The following is a 15552-nucleotide window of genomic DNA, read 5'->3' as shown; positions in this document are numbered from 1 at the left end:
TAGTCCTAGGGTGGCGCACCAGCCCTTAGTGTGCTGGTGAGACCATCCCAAGTGGGCTATGGTGCCAGAAGAGAAATCCAAAAGAAAAGAAAAAAAGAGAGGGAGGTGGGAAGGGAGAGGAGGACTCCTCCTTCCCCAAACCGAATTGGAGTTGGAGTCCTCCTCTCCACTGCGGTCGACGCCCTAGGGGATCCCTTGAGCCCCAAGGATAGCCCCTCCTCTCCTCCTATATATAATAGAGGTTTTAGGGTTTTTGAGACAACTTTGCCACGTGCAATTCAAACCTATACCTCGTAGTTCTACCTCTAGATCGGATTTCTGCGAAGCTAGGGCGGAGCCCTGCAGGAATAGATCATCACCATCACCGGCACGCCATCACACTGTTGGAGAACTCATCTACTTCCGAGTCTCTCTTGCTGGATCAAGAAGGCGGAGATCGTCATCAAGTTGTATGTGTGCTGAACGCGGAGGTGCCGTCCGTTCGGTACTAGATCGGGACGGATCGTGGGGGTGGTGATTTGAATCACCAAGGTGTACCACTACATCAACCGCGTATCTTAACGCTTCCCGCTGAGCGATCTACAAGGGTATGTGGATCCGATCTCCCTCTCGTAGATGAACATCACCATGATAGGTCTTCGTGTGCGTAGTAAATTTTTTGTTTCCCATGCAACGTTTCCCAACACATAGGGCCGCTGTTAGAGCATATTTCTTAAGATGTGGTTTTGGTAATTGATGGACTAATGATTGACTTAAGTTATATTCGAAGGATTTGTTCATAGGCACTTCTTGAAGTCCATCTGTTGGTCTTAAGGAGTTTATATGATGACCGAGGTAGTATTCAAGGTATTATCCAATGAATGGTTATAAAGACACAAGGTTGATCAAGACTAAGTCAAAGAGTAAATCAAGTTGATCAACACAAAAAGCGTACAAGATGTACCCAGAGGGGTCAAGCGATCCCATGGTATGGTAAGCATTATCCATTATGCTCTGTGTACTAACCCATGGTATTCGTGAGAGTTGTGTGTGGTATTAGGTGTGTTTCCATGGGTTTGCGTTACGAAGAAGATCTCATACAACTCATGGAGGATGACATCAAGTGGTGAGAGTCATCAAGATTGCGGTGTGCCAGCTAAAGTGGAGCATCACGAACATATCATGCTTGAAGCTTGTCGTCCATTGTGATGGCAATGGACTTGTGAATATGTGCTAAAGAGTGGCTCACCCCTAGTGAGTATGGGGGAGCAATCGACTAGTCTTCATCAAGCCAATGCAATCAAGAAAGGTGGTCCATCTTGAGGAAGTCAAGCTCGTCATAATATATCTCAAGTGGACTATGTGCAAGGTATATGTTTTCTCTTGATAGGTTTTTCTATTTTAGGATAGATTGTCGTACTGTCAAGGGGGCTCTCAAGTGAGTAGCTTGATCGTATCATTCATTGAGAGCTCAAACCATTTGCATCCCTGCATCATATTTCTTGGTTCTTGTTTGGTGGTTCTCTTTGTTAGTATTAGAGCTTATGGTCATCTTTATGACAAGCTCAAGTTCATCGAAAACGGAGTTCATGTGCATCTTTTATGATGTTTTTGGTGTTGGGGTTTTTGCCGGCCAGTTCTTCATTCATAGATGTCTCACATCTCTATATCATTGGCATTTTCATAACTGCATGTTCCTAAGATTTCTCTATTCGGAAACGGAGTTCATGTGCATCTTCTATGGTATTTTCGTTGTTGGATAGCTCTTGTCGTCCTGAATCCAACACGCTTGAGTTTTCTCAATTCGGAGATCATTTGCACAAGTTATGGCAGTTATGGTCTTACATGTTTTCTTGATGCGGTTGTACCGCTCGCTCATGTCATCTAGTCTAACCACCACTCTAGGGGTGATATCGTGGGGGTGCTGCCACTAAGCGGTCCCTAGTGGTTGTACCGTTGACCCTGGATTGTTGTGCCGCCCACAGCTGGGTGACCCAGGGTGGCAGCCCTGGGCGGTTGAACCGGCCCAACACCGGGCTTCAATCGGACACGTTTCTTTTGAGCTCCGGTTGTAGGGTGGATGTGGACCGGTTGTACAACTATTTTATATAGCTTGGTACTACCGGTGTTCCAGGCGGACCGTTTGGGACTTTGCCGTGTCCAGTGCTCGAGTTGAGTGGAACCGTCGGCCACGTTTCTATTGTGGTCCGGTGGTTGGGCGGTTGTACCGGTCATAGCGGTTGTGCTGCCCGCATCACCGGTTGTACCGCCCCTGTGTAAGTTTGCACATAACGGGCATATTTGTGGGGACCTATTTAAGGGGGTCTTCTTCCACAATGGTTCCCCAACTCTTGAGCTTGTTTCCCCCCCCATTGTTGACCTTCTTAGAGCTTGCTATGTCTCAATCCCTCCAATGATTCTTGCTAGTTTTGGAGGAAAAAAAGAAAGGAGATCTAGATCCACATTTCCATCAATCATTTTCTCCTCTGTGTGAGGGGAAACCCTTGGATCTTGATCTTGGAGTTCTTTTGTGAGCTCCTCGTTCTTCCTCTCATATTCCTCCATAGCTTTTGTTGTTGTGGAGGGATTTGAGTGTGAGGGACTTGACCACTTTGTGTCTTCTTGACATTGGATTAGTTGCATCGGTTTAAGTTCTCCACGATCATATGTGGAAGTAAAGTTTGAGAAGCTTATTACTATTGGGTGCTTGGTATCCTAATACTTGTTCTTCTTGGGTGCTTTGGCATCCTAGAAGCTTGGTGGTTCCTCGGAGCTCAATCATTGTGGTGTAAAGCTCCGAGCAAGCGTCAGGGTCTCCAATTAGGTTGTGGAGATTGCCCCGAGTATTTAAGGTTACCTCGAAGCCATATTCCATTGTGGTGAAGCTTTGTGGTATTGTTGGGAGCCTCCAATTAAGTTGTGGAGATTGCCCTAACCTTGGTTGTACGGGTTCAGTGACCGCACTCAAGGGTCCCTTAGTGGAATCATGGCATCTTGCATTGTGCAAGGGCGTGAGGAGATTACGGTGGCCTTAATGGCATCTTGGTGAGCATTGTGCCTCCACACCGTTCCAAACGGATATTAGCATCCGCAAGGGTGTGAACTTTGGGATACATCATCGTCTCCGCGTGCCTTGATTATCTCTTAGCCGAGCCCTTTACTTATGCACTTTACTTTCTGATAGTCATATTGTTTCTTGTTATATATCTTGCTATCACTTAGTTGTTTATCTTCCTTAGCATAAGTTGTTGCTGCACATAGATGATCCTAGTTATTTTAGGTTTTGTCATTGACAAATTAAACATTAGTTTTATTCCGCATTTGTTCAAGCCTAAACACTAATTATTTTAAAACACCTACCCACCCCCCTCTAGACGACACCCACGTCCTTTCATCCGTCATCCACCCTCAAAGGCAAACCACCACACAAAATAAGGCTTCCAAGGGTAGTCCTCGTCGGAGCCATTCAATAGGATGTCCTTCTGATCAAAGTCACTGCTACTACTTCATGGGAAGTTCTCACGGCGCCTCAACTAGCCCCATGCGTTGTTTAGGTGTAGAAGGATCAAATATGATGGCAGGTTGGTCAGTCCATCGACCACCGTTGGGGGCTCGTTGATGTTATTATGTTGTGACCCAAATTTAAATATGACGGCAGGTTGGTCGGTCCATCGACCACCGTTGGTCGGTCCTATTTAATTGTGATGGTTTTAGTACAACCTTGTACTAAAGGTTATACTAAAACCGCGATAATTAATTTGAATCGAAGGGAGTACCAAATTCAAATTTGGACGGCTTATTATCTAGGTGGATGAATTGTCTTTCTTTTTTCTTAAGCTACATGTTTGTATTATTCGGAAACAAAATTTCCTTTTTGTTTCATATGGTGAACGTTTCCGAGAAATCGAATATTTTCAGAAAATTTAAGATGCAGGGTGTGTTTGATTTTACCCTAACCTTTCCCTACCAAATAGTTGGCGTGACAATTTTGGTGGAGTTTTTGTATGCCCATGAATTGGGCAACATTAACTAGATAAGTGAACTAGAATCAAAGAACTATTGGCATACCAAAATATTAGAAGCCATCCAAACATAGACCAAGATTTTGGCCATGATCAAAAAATTGGTAGCATGGGTGCTTTTTTTTCCTCAGGGAATGTAGTGTGAGTGTCGACCCCTGTGGGAATGTAGTGTGAGTGTCGACCACCCTCCAAACATACCCCTGTATTAGAGCATCTCCAATAGATGGTCCAAAATTTAGCGGTCCAAAACCGAAGATGTAAAATTTGGACCGCCAAAAAGTGCATTTTGGAGCTCCGAAAAAAGCTCAACTCCAACAGATGGTCCAAAAGAGCAACTCCAATAGATGGTCTAAAATGAAGATGTAAAATTTCTTAAAACGACAAACTACTGGTCCATTCAATATAGTTCAAACATCAGATTCAACATAGTTTCATACATGAACTTCAACTACTACTTCAAACTACTAGATAAACTACTACTCATCGTCGGAGCCGCGGAACGGCTCCCAGAACTCCTCCTTCTCCGGGTCGTCGCACCCCTCCTCCTCCGAGAAGTCTGCCCAGTCCTCCTCGGAAGAGGACTCGATGGGCATCATCGTCGAGGGACCGGCCTCGTCCTCCTTCTTCTTCTGCTCCGCCTCACGCTTCTAGTAGTGCTCCAGCTCGGCCTGGACGTACTCCGGATGCTCCCGAGAAAACCTCGCAATCGCCTCCTCGTTGGTCTCACCGGCATTGACGACAACCGACGGCTTCTTCGTCGTCTTCTTCTTCGTCGTGATCTCCTTCATCTTGATGCCCTGCGGCACAAGCATCTCCGCTTCCACCCGACTCTCGATCTTTAGGAAGTTGAGGTGCTCTCGAGGCCTCTCGGCACGCCACACCGCCACGTCGTAGGCACGCGCGGCCTCGTGGGCGGGGGGGGGGGGGGGTACGTGCCGATCCACCAACGCTCCCGGCATCGGAGAACTCCACTCCCCAGTTACCGGAGGGCTTCTGCCTCATGCCGAAGAAGCCCGACTTGCCATTCGGCGTCTTCTTCGGCGCCACCGGAGAGCGGTGAGAGCGGTGGAGCGGCGGCGGCGTGCAGTCGGAGCGGTGGCCGACGGAGCCGGATGGGGCGGAGCTGCGGGGCGGTGGCGGACGGAGCCGAGCGGGGCGGCGGACGGGGCGGGGCGGACAGGGTGGCGACGCACGGGGCGGGTCGGAGCTACGGCGGGCAGGCCGGGGCCGGGCGGAGTTGCGGCGGACGGACGGGGCGGCGGCATGCGCTGCGGCCGGATTCGCGGCGGGCGGGCGGCGGGGCGGCGTGGAAACAGCGGCGGGGGCATGGCGGGGCCGAATCTGATGCGGGCGGCGGCGGGTTGTGGGGGCGGCGGGGTGGAAGCGGACGGGCGGTAAAGAAAATGAAGTGGCGGTTGAGCGTTCGTGGGCGGCGGCTGGTTTTGGATCAGATGCATCTCGTGATGTAAATTTACATCGCGAGGTGTTGTATTTTATATCACGAAGAGGTCACGGTCCAATTTTTTTCATATGAACCGTTTGTTGAAGCTGCGTTTTTGGCCATAGACGGTTTAAAAATTAGTTATTTTTACATTTTAACCTTGAAGATGCTCTTAGCACACGTGAAGGTGCGCTCCAATATTGCCCCAGGATTCCCCGAGCTATTGTGCAGATATATAGGAAGGAAAGATTCGAAAATCATGAAGCCACATGTGCTACAGCGAATTTCTTTTATTTTAGGTTTTGCTAACCTTCGTTTTTATCGCGCTGGAGCGGACAACTTGAAGAATAAAGACCAAACTAAACCTAGGCCTGACCGTTGACCTAGCTCGAACGAGAGACTCATGCTGTCTTCCTCTAGACTCCAAGATATACCACAAGAAAAGTGGCCGACCGATGACTAGCTTGCATGTTGTTTGTACCTTGGCTTTGCTCATTGCACTCCGAGATGAAGCTCGGGTCCGAGTTGAAGCTGAACGTCTGGTTGAAATCATCGTTCCTACGAATTAAAATTCCTCGTTTCTTTCAGCTCACAACCAATAGACCAATATGGGCATCAAGCAGCAAAATAAACAACAAGGGGGGTAAACTTGGCCCGGGGCCGCAGCGCAGGGCGAGAAGACGTACACGCTGGACATGCAGAAGCCGTACTTGCTCTGCACCTCGTCGGCGAGCTCTTGGCCGACGGTGTGCATCCTGGCCATGAGCACTTCCGAGGCGGCGGCCGACGGCGACGGTGGGAGAGCGCGGTCGCCGTCGCCCTGCTGGCATCGCCCGCCGGCTGGGAGCAGTGCGAGGACTAGAGGGAGGAGCAGCACGGCGGCGAGGGGTGCTGGCAGCATGGTATCGAGCTGAGCAAATGTATGCAGGGGGAAAGAAAGAGCCTAACACGGTGGAGTGTGTATATTGCGTAGCCGCCGGGATGTCATTACGTGGAAGACCAGGCTTTCGCTGGGCGACAAGGTCAGAGTCTCGACGAGAACGCGCGCGCGTGTCCGGTGGGAAGTTCCTGTCAGTGTTTATACGTCACGGTTGACCCGGCCAGGGGCAAAAATAATAATGAGTGGGTCAGCCACTCTTCTTCTAATCTCAATTGTTCATACTAATAAGGGGGTGTTTGGTTACAGGGATTTAGGGGGTGTTTGGTTACATGAACTTATTAGAGACTTAGAACTTATAAGTCCCTTTAAGTTCCATCTAAACCAAACATGAGGGACTTATAGAAACTTAAAGTGGGCATTTGGGTCTTATGAAATAAGACTCTGAAGGAGAGTTTTATAGGAACTTATAGTTATAATATAGTTTTTTAGTCCATGTTAAGTTCTAGGAACCAAACAGGTAAAAACTTTTTAGGGACTTAGGACTTATAAGTTGGGACTAAAAAAAGTCCTAGGACTTATGAACCAAACAGGACCTTATTAGGAACTTAGAATTTTAAGTCCCTTTAAGTCCCATCTAAATCAAACAGGAGGGACTTATAGAGACTTAAAGTGGGTATTTGAAACTTGTGAAATAAGACTTTCAAGGAGAGTCTTATAGGGACTTATAGTTGTAATATGGTCTTTTATTTCATGTTAAGTCCTAGGAACCAAACAGGTAGGAACTTTTTAGAGACTTAGGACTTATAAGTTGAGACTAAAAAAAACCTAGAACTCATGAACCAAACATGACCTAAAGAGTGGCGCTTTCCTCTCAAAGAAAAAAAAAGAGTGGCGCTTCCGATCATTGGTTTACAAACACAAGTCCTACGACCCTCGCATCGCCCTCTTGTGGTGACTCAGGGGAAGAACCCTAGCGCCGCCACTTCTTCCTTCATGCCTTCTTACTCGTCTCGCCACGGCCAGAAGCTCTCGTCGACGAAGCCTGGCAGGCTTTGAGGATGGCGGCAATGGGGTGCTTCTCTTGTGGCGTTGCGCGGCAGTGCGGGTCATTGGCGGGTGCATGTGTTGTAGGTCTGCCTCACGCAGAGGAGGTCTTACACGTCGGGGGGTTGCTCCTCTTTTCTCTGGCCTAATGCAGCCGTGGACTTGGAGGGGGAGCGTTGGCGCGCGTGAGTCACTATGGGGGTGTTTCTTTATAGGGAATTTTTGCTGTAGGGACTAAAAAAGTCTTTTTAGTCCCATGTAAAAGAAACAGGAGGGAGTTTTAGGGGCTAAAAGGGGGTATTTGGGATTAAAGAAAGAAGTTCCTATAAAAGGGTCTTTTTGGGACTTTTTTGGCACTTTTTCAATAGTGACCCTACTTTTAGCATGTTATTTAATAACTTCTAGTACATTATTAGGAGTAACATGGTCTTTTTGCATGTCATTTAATGACCTTTAGTCCCTATTTAGTCCGTGGAAAGAAACGGATAGGGACTAGAGACTTTTTAGTTGAGACTAGAAAAAGTCCTAGGACTTTTTAAAGAAATAGGGCCTATGGATGTGCGGCGTTCGGTTTGTGCGATGGTGGCTACTTCACGCATTGGTGGCTGCGAACGGGCGAGCCTGTTCTGGACACGTCCAGGCCAATGCGTTGGTCTTCTAGATGGGGTGACGGTTGGTGCACCTTGTGTTGTGCTCCGACCAGACGGGAGGAGCTTCAAACTATACATCGGATGGTGGGGTGCGTTGGGGCATCGTCCCGATGTAGGTGTCTAGTTTCACCGGGTGAAAATCTTGTTCTTAACCGATGACGACAAAACGTGCGGATGTTGTTTTTTTGTTGGAGGCATCTTCGAGGTGATCAGGCCCTCTCTCAACCCCCGAGATCTACTCTTTGGGTTCAAACCTAGACTGGATTGTCGGATCGGCAATGGCGGCATCATTGGCACTGCTCTCTTCCATTGAAGCATTATTTTAGAGATTGGCCTGTGGGCAGGAGCAATTGGGGTGCGATGATGTGGCTGGTCGGATGTTGGTCATGGCGGGATGGGTATTGTGTCTACGGTGGTGCGTCTAGGCCGGGTGTTGGCTAGCGGTGTTGGGCAGTTCCAGTAGTCTTGGTATGCGATGACGTAAAACGGGTTGTGACCGCCTTCCTCTTATGACCAGAACGACACATGTTCGCTCCTTTTTTGTATTTTTCTTCTCTCTCTTATATTGATAAGGTCGTCGAACAGTTTGTAATTTTGCGACCAACTTCACACCGTGTCAACTTTACTGCAGTCAACGGTTCAAGCTAGATTTGTCCCAAATCTCACAGGAATAGCTTCCGCAGTAAATGAGTCAAAACATATATCAATTTTTTCATTTGCCGCTGCAATGAATTTTTCTTCATGGCCGTGTAAAACAAACGCAACTGTTCCAACAAATGAATCATCATCGAAATCAGCATCTACATTCAATTTAGTATAACCATACCTTGGTTTCGATCATGGAGCCGATTTCACCTTGGCCTTTGAACTCCAAGAAATAATGAAATTAGCCGCTGTCCCTCTGTAACACCCATGGTTAACAGCTATAATAATTCATGTAATCAAGCTACAATGATCACAAGATTAAGCTAATCCATTTTGCTAAACAATGTTTGATCACAATGGAACATTATCTCTTTTCAAATTTCGTTTTGATTTTCAAAATTCTTTTACTAAGTGGTTTAAATATGTTTGCAAACCTCGGAACAAAAATCATGTTGGGGTTACAAATATTCCCCTGGTATTTATAAAACTGAAACCAACTTTCTATAAGGTATTTTTAAGGCTCTAAACAATTAAAAGAGAGGCCAAAAGAATATATTGAATGCCTTTTGAATTATAAAAATATCCAATATTATTTCAATTGCTCTCAAACTTTTGTAGCAATGTTATATTGGTAGGTAATTATTGAGCCAAACTTCATATTGTTACAAAGTATTTTGGTGATAGAATTAAAGCAAACAATAGATGTTAAAAAACAAATTATAAAAAAGAATAAAAGGAAAAGCCCCCTTCATGTTTCCCCCCGGCCTTAGCCCATTTACCCCCAGCCGGCCCACCCGCCCCATCCCTAACTTCCTACTATAGGGAGGCAAGGGGATCGTGGTGGTAATCCGGCCACACCCTCACTAACAATGGCGCGTGCCGGGCATCCAGCGGTCACCCCGCCCAATAAAATCGGCGGCCCCTCCCCTCTCGCCGAACCCTAACCCCAAACTCCTCCCTCGCCTCTCCCTCTTGTCTCAACCTCGCCTCGGAGACATGCCCTACGCGGGCGTAGCCGTCGCCGCCCCCTCCCCGCCGTGTCGCTGCCCCAACAACTCCATCGAGCCTCGCCGACCCCCTCCTTCCTACGACGCCGGTGAGGCCCGGCCTTCCCCCCTCTCTCTTCATGTTGTTGCTGCTTCATTGGCCGCCGCGTGAACTCCCGCCTGCTGCTGCGCCGCGCTGCCGCTGCTTGCCATTTCCTCGCTCGCATGCTCCCATCGCTGCTCGCTTCTGCTGCTCCGTCGCTGTCACGGCTCGCCGGTGGCGCTGCTGCTGCTGTCTGCCGCGGCCTAGCGGTGCATCGCTCGCCCCCATGGCCACGAGCCCCCGCTCGCCCGTGTGCCCGCACTCTCGCGCGCTTGTGTGCGCCCGCCCAAGCCGCTGGCTGCGTCCGCCCATGCTCCCGTGCGCCCTGTGCTCCTGCCGTTGCAGGTGCATCGCTTGCGCTTGCCCTAGCCGTGTGCAGCCTCCCGCTCCAGCCGCCATTGACCGACCGCGCGCCACCACGACCTTCCATACCCCCTCCCGCTTGCTCTCTGTTGCCATCCATCGTCAGCCAGGCTCCGGACGTGGGGTCGACAGTTTCCATGTGCACGCGTGCGATCACGACCACAATGAGTGGCCAGCTGTGTATATGCAAGTGGGCCCTCGGCCCTAGTTGAGAAGTTGACTTGGTCAACTATGCTGACTGGGCACCCCAGTCAATGACTAGTGGGCCCGAGTCGTCAGTTAAGTTAGTTGGTTATTTAAATAATTTAATTAGCCACTCACATGTGGGTCCCTATTAGTTAGTTTAGTTAATTTAATTCCTATTAGTCCCAATGTCTATGACAGGTGGGACCCAATGGTCAGTTTGACCACTCAAACTAACTATTGACTACTGATGTCATGCTCGCGTAATAACTCTTTTATTGAATTAAAATAATTCTATTAATTTTAGAATATTATTAAAACTTTGTAAATTCATACAAATTAATCTGTAAGTGAGATGAAAATATTTTATACATGAAAGTTGCTCAAAAAAATTCCACAAATCCGAATACGCTGTTTGATTATGTGTCACATCCTGTAGCATGATGAACATGGACATTTGGCGTTAGGATCATCTGTGCGTTAGAAGCCAAAGACCCGGGAAATATCGTGAGATATTTCCGGGCTCCATCCGTAACGTATAGTACTGCGTTAGCTCATTCTTAGCACTACATATTGGCATGTCATGCATCGTGTTGCATGTGCTTGCTTGTGTTTGTTGTCTCTTCCTCCTCTTCCCTGTGGTAGACACCGAGACTGATGTTGCTGCTGAGTATGACTACACCCGTGACGATCAGTCTTTTGCAATAGAGCAACAGGTAAGAAAACCCCCTTGATCATTCTGATATCACCCATTCTTTCCCCCTCATGCTTGCATTAGATTTTGCTACTATTGTGGATAACTCCTATTCTGATGCATAGTCTGTTTTTGTTAAACTGTTGTTGTACCCTACTGCATATTAAATGCTTAGTATAAGTTGATTAGTGATCCCGAGTGACCCCACTATGTCCCAGTTGCCCCTGCTTAATCATCGAAGACTCAATGACTCAATGACTCGATCAACCAAGTGGCAAGCTATGACCCATCACATCACCTCACACCCCTTAGTTGTACGACTCTGCAGAGTTACTATCGAGTACCAAGGGTGATACCTCGTAATGTGCTCCTGATGTTAACTTTGTAGCGTAGTTAACCGAAGGTGGATTACGAAGGGTGATTCCTCCTTCACCACTTCTGATAATGACTCTATCGTGCAACCCCTCAAGCGTGAACCATCGAGCGTGATTCCTCCCTGGTCATCTTGACGGTTACATCGCTTTGAATCCATTGATGTTATAGACACACGGTTACTTTAACTTTAATACTTCAACATGATGAGATGTGTGGAGCGGGTGGATTCCCGCGTGATTGTGATGAGGCATGGCCGGGCATTCTTGGCCCTTGCCACAAGTACTTGAGATGGGGTGATGGGACCATATATCGTGGGTCATTGATCATCGTCGCAGTTAAGGCATGGCTGGATACCCGCGTGATTGTGACGAGGCGTGGCCGAGAATTCTTGGCCCTGGCCACACGTCCTCGAGACGGGGTGATAGGACCACAGATCATTGATCATCACCACAATTAACAAAACATTAATGGGTTTGGATATGTGATGTGAGAAGGCCTCTGACCTGTTTTGCACTAACCACCACACATGAATAAGTATGGGCACTCTACATCGTACAATCACCCGAAAGCTCTTCAGATGTCATAATTGAGCGGCACACGCCTGGGGGGTCCGCGTAAGCATCGACTTTGTATAAGGAGGTGCCAAGAGTGACACCAGCCGTCCATGTAACGCGTAGGATTGTGAAGGGAGATTGGCCCATGACCTTTGTGATTAGGATGTAGACCGGCGTGTGGACTCTCTGTTGAGCCTAGGTAGGACTATGATGTGTAGATTAGCCAAGGCCGTCCATGACCTAGGAAAGTGTGTCCGACCGGAGTTAATCGAGCGTGTTGGGTAAGTTTGTGCACCCCTACACGGAAGTATATCTATTCAAATAACCGTGTACACGGTAACGGACGCTCAGAGTTGTATCCCGATCTAATACAACTAGAATTGTGACTCAAATTGAATTGTTGGCCCCGAGATTGCTTTCTCACAGGGAGTCGAGGAAGGATCTCTCGGCATTTTTTAAATAAATTTGCTACAACATAATTTTACATACGCGTTACCGATATGCACTCTTCTAATACTTTAAGACACCGAAGATGCTAGTCTTTGATAGGAGTGGACCCTCTCTCTATTCTGGCATTTCTACAGTTCAGTCCAAAGATATGGCCCCATTCCTTTAAAACCAATGCCTACTTTGATATAGTTCTGAAGTCAGTCTTGCGAGTAATTTTTGTTGGGGAACATCGCATGGGAAACAAAAAGTTTCCTACGCACACGCAAGACCTATCCATGGTGATGATCATCTACGAGAGAAGAGAGTGCATCTACATACCCTTCTAGATCGCTAAGGGAAAGCGTATATAACACGGTTGATGTAGTCGTACGTCTTCGCGATCCAATCATGATCAGTCCCACGATCTCATCATGACCGTCTTGCGATCCCATCACGACCTGTCCCGATCTAGTGCCGAACGGACGACACCTCCGCGTTTAGCATACGTATGGCTCGATGACGATCACCGCCTTCTTGATCCAGCAAGAGGGGCGGAGAGGTAGATGAGTTCTCCAGCACTACGGCATGGTGGTGGTGGTGAACTAATCCAGCAGGGCTTCGCGAAGCTACGTCAGACTAATCTAGACGAGGGAGACGATCTATGGAGGAGAGGGCAACACATGGCTATTTTCTGGTGAAGTTTGCCCTCAAAACCTCCACTATATATAGGAGGAATAGGAGGGAGGGCTGCCTTGCCTCCCCTCCAAGAGGAGAGGTTCGGCCAAACCAAGGTAGGAGAGTCCTCCTCCAATACGGTTTGGTGGAGGACTCCCTTCCTACTTGGTTTCCTCCTTCCACTTTTTCCTTTTCTTTCCCTTTTTTTGCACCTTTGGCCAAAATAGCCTTATTGGGCTGGCCGCACCAGCCCACTATGGGCTGGTGCACCACCTTTAGGCCTATTAGGTTCTCTCCCGGGTGGGTGGCCCCTCCCGATAAAACCCTGAAACCCATTTGTCACTCCCGGTACTTTACCGGTCATGCCCGAAAACTTTCGAGAAGCCAGATGCAACTTTTATATATATCAATATTTACCTCCGGACCATTCCGGAGCTCCTCGGGATGTGCGTGATCTCATCCGGGACTCCGAACAACTTTCGGTCACCAACACACATAACTCAATAATACCGAAACGTCACCGAACCTTAAGTGTGCAGACCCTGCGGGTTCGAAAACTATGTAGACATGACCCGAGACACTCTCCAGTCAATAACCAATAGCGGGACCTGGATGCCCATATTGTCTCCTACATATTCTATGAAGATCTTTATCAGTTGAACATCTATGTCAAGGATCCAGTTAATCCCGTACGTTGTTCCCTTTGTCCTTCGGTATGTTACTTGCCCGAGATTCGATTGCCGGTATCTCCATACCTAGTTCAAAGTTGTTATCGACAAGTCTCTTTACTCGTTAATACATGATCCCGTGACTAACTCCTTAGTCACATTTCTTGCAAGGCTTATTGTGATGTTGTATTACCGAGTGGGCCCCGAGATACCTCTCCGTCATACGGAGTGACAAATCCCAGTCTTGGTTCACGCCAACCCAACAAACACCTTCGGAGATACCTATAGAGCACCTTTATAGTCACACAGTTACGTTGTGACGTTTGATACACACAAGGTATTCCTCCCGTGTCCGGGAGTTGCATGATCTCATTGTCACACCCCAAAATTTTAATAATGTTTTTCTGAAATAAAATATTGTGTAGAATAAAACTTTTGGGAAATAAATTGCTTCATGATTCCTTTCAAAACCTCTTTCCAAAAACTTTTCCTTTCAAGTGGCATTTCAAAGATCGTTTAGTGCTTGAGCCCTTGCTTGAGACCCTTTTGAATTCTTTATTTAATTAGATGGGAATATTATTTTGGCCATGTTTATTTAAAAATCTGAATTTCTGGACTTTTAATTAATCTTTGAAACACTCCTTTTCCTTTATAAGGATGTTTTCCCTAGGTAAATGTTTTTGATAATTTATGTTGGAACCTGAGTACTTGCATAAAAACATTTCTTTTCTTCTAGCAATTTCATGGGATATTTATTTTAATATTTTACCTAGACTTCTTTTATACACAATGACTTATATTTTCTTCAAGGTCCTGTTTTGCACTACAACCTTGTGATCACTTATTCTAAAAATTCTATAAAAATTTGAAGGTGACCTGTCATGTCCGTGGATCACATTTATGCAAAAACTTACCCAAGTGTTTTGAAAAATTTGAGATCATTAACTTCTTTTCTAATCTGGTCCAGATTGGAGTTTGTACTACAACCCCTAGGAATAATTTCTCAATATTTCTATAAAAAAATGGGGATGTCAAGTGATGCATGAAATCCACTTCTATACAAAAACCGCACTATGTGCTTTGTAAAATTTTAGCATAACAACCATTTTTCTGTTCTGGTCTAGTTGGTGCTTTGCAGTACAACCATATTTTTCCTTGCTCTAATTGCTTTGATATTTTGCATGCTTGTTTGGCACCCTACCAAAACCTTAACCCGAGGAGTTGAGCTCCATTGGATGGTTTTAAGTGCATGTGATTCAAGATTCTATCCAGAAATATGTTCTTCAAAATACTGCATTAGCTAGTTTTGCTTTTTTGCCAAACTAACCCTACCACCATTGCTAGCACCTAGAGAGACCCCGAGCTGGAGTTTTTTGGGACTAGCAAATACGAGTGGATGCATGTAGCTTTCTGTCGAGCAGGTTATGTGCATGACCAGATTTGGCACATGATACAGTTTGCATTTGCAACTTTCTCCCCTAGCCCAATATTCATGTCCATCCACTCTGCCTTAGTGTCTAGCGTACCCCTGTGTGTTTGCATGAGCATTGGAGCCCTTTTTCCTGCACTGGCATGGTGTGGAACACATTGTGTGCATGCTGTGGAACACATTGTGTGCATGCTGTGGGTGCACTAGAGCGCACGTTTTGCACGTGGGTGCCGAGCCGTCGCGTCCCTGCTCCCCCTTGCTCTCTCACTAGTCGGAGCGCCGCGTCAACCCCCTCCCCCAATAGTTGGTCGCCGCCATGTGCGGGAGCAGTGCAGCGGCAGCGTAACGGCCGCGGCTTCCTCTGCTTCACTGCAGTGGCCGGCGTCACCCGAGCTCCTTCCGTGCTCCACCTGTCCGTGGACCCTCCCCCTA

General features: G+C 47.2%; 1 protein-coding gene across 2 annotated transcripts in view; it reads right to left on the bottom strand.

Annotated features, from left to right (window-relative positions):
• LOC123429749 (ABC transporter G family member 25-like) overlaps positions 1-6430 on the bottom strand; it is a 55868-nt gene extending 49438 nt beyond the window's left edge. Inside the window, exons 1-2 of one of the 2 annotated variants that reach the window (XM_045113760.1) lie at positions 6129-6430; positions 5924-6000 (exon numbers count right to left, since the gene is read on the bottom strand). In XM_045113760.1, the coding sequence (XP_044969695.1) occupies positions 5924-6000; positions 6129-6343 (292 nt within the window). In that variant the 5' untranslated portion in view covers positions 6344-6430. The remainder of the gene's footprint in view (positions 1-5923; positions 6001-6128) is intronic. The other variant, XM_045113752.1, reaches the window with a different exon arrangement.
• Between the last annotated feature and the right edge of the window lie 9122 nt (positions 6431-15552).

Source organism: Hordeum vulgare, chromosome 1H, assembly GCF_904849725.1.
Source record: "Hordeum vulgare subsp. vulgare chromosome 1H, MorexV3_pseudomolecules_assembly, whole genome shotgun sequence".
In the NCBI taxonomy this organism is placed as follows: Eukaryota; Viridiplantae; Streptophyta; class Magnoliopsida; order Poales; family Poaceae; genus Hordeum; species Hordeum vulgare.
The sequence above is the reverse complement of the archived record's forward strand: the minus strand, read 5'-3'. Positions and strand labels throughout refer to the sequence as shown.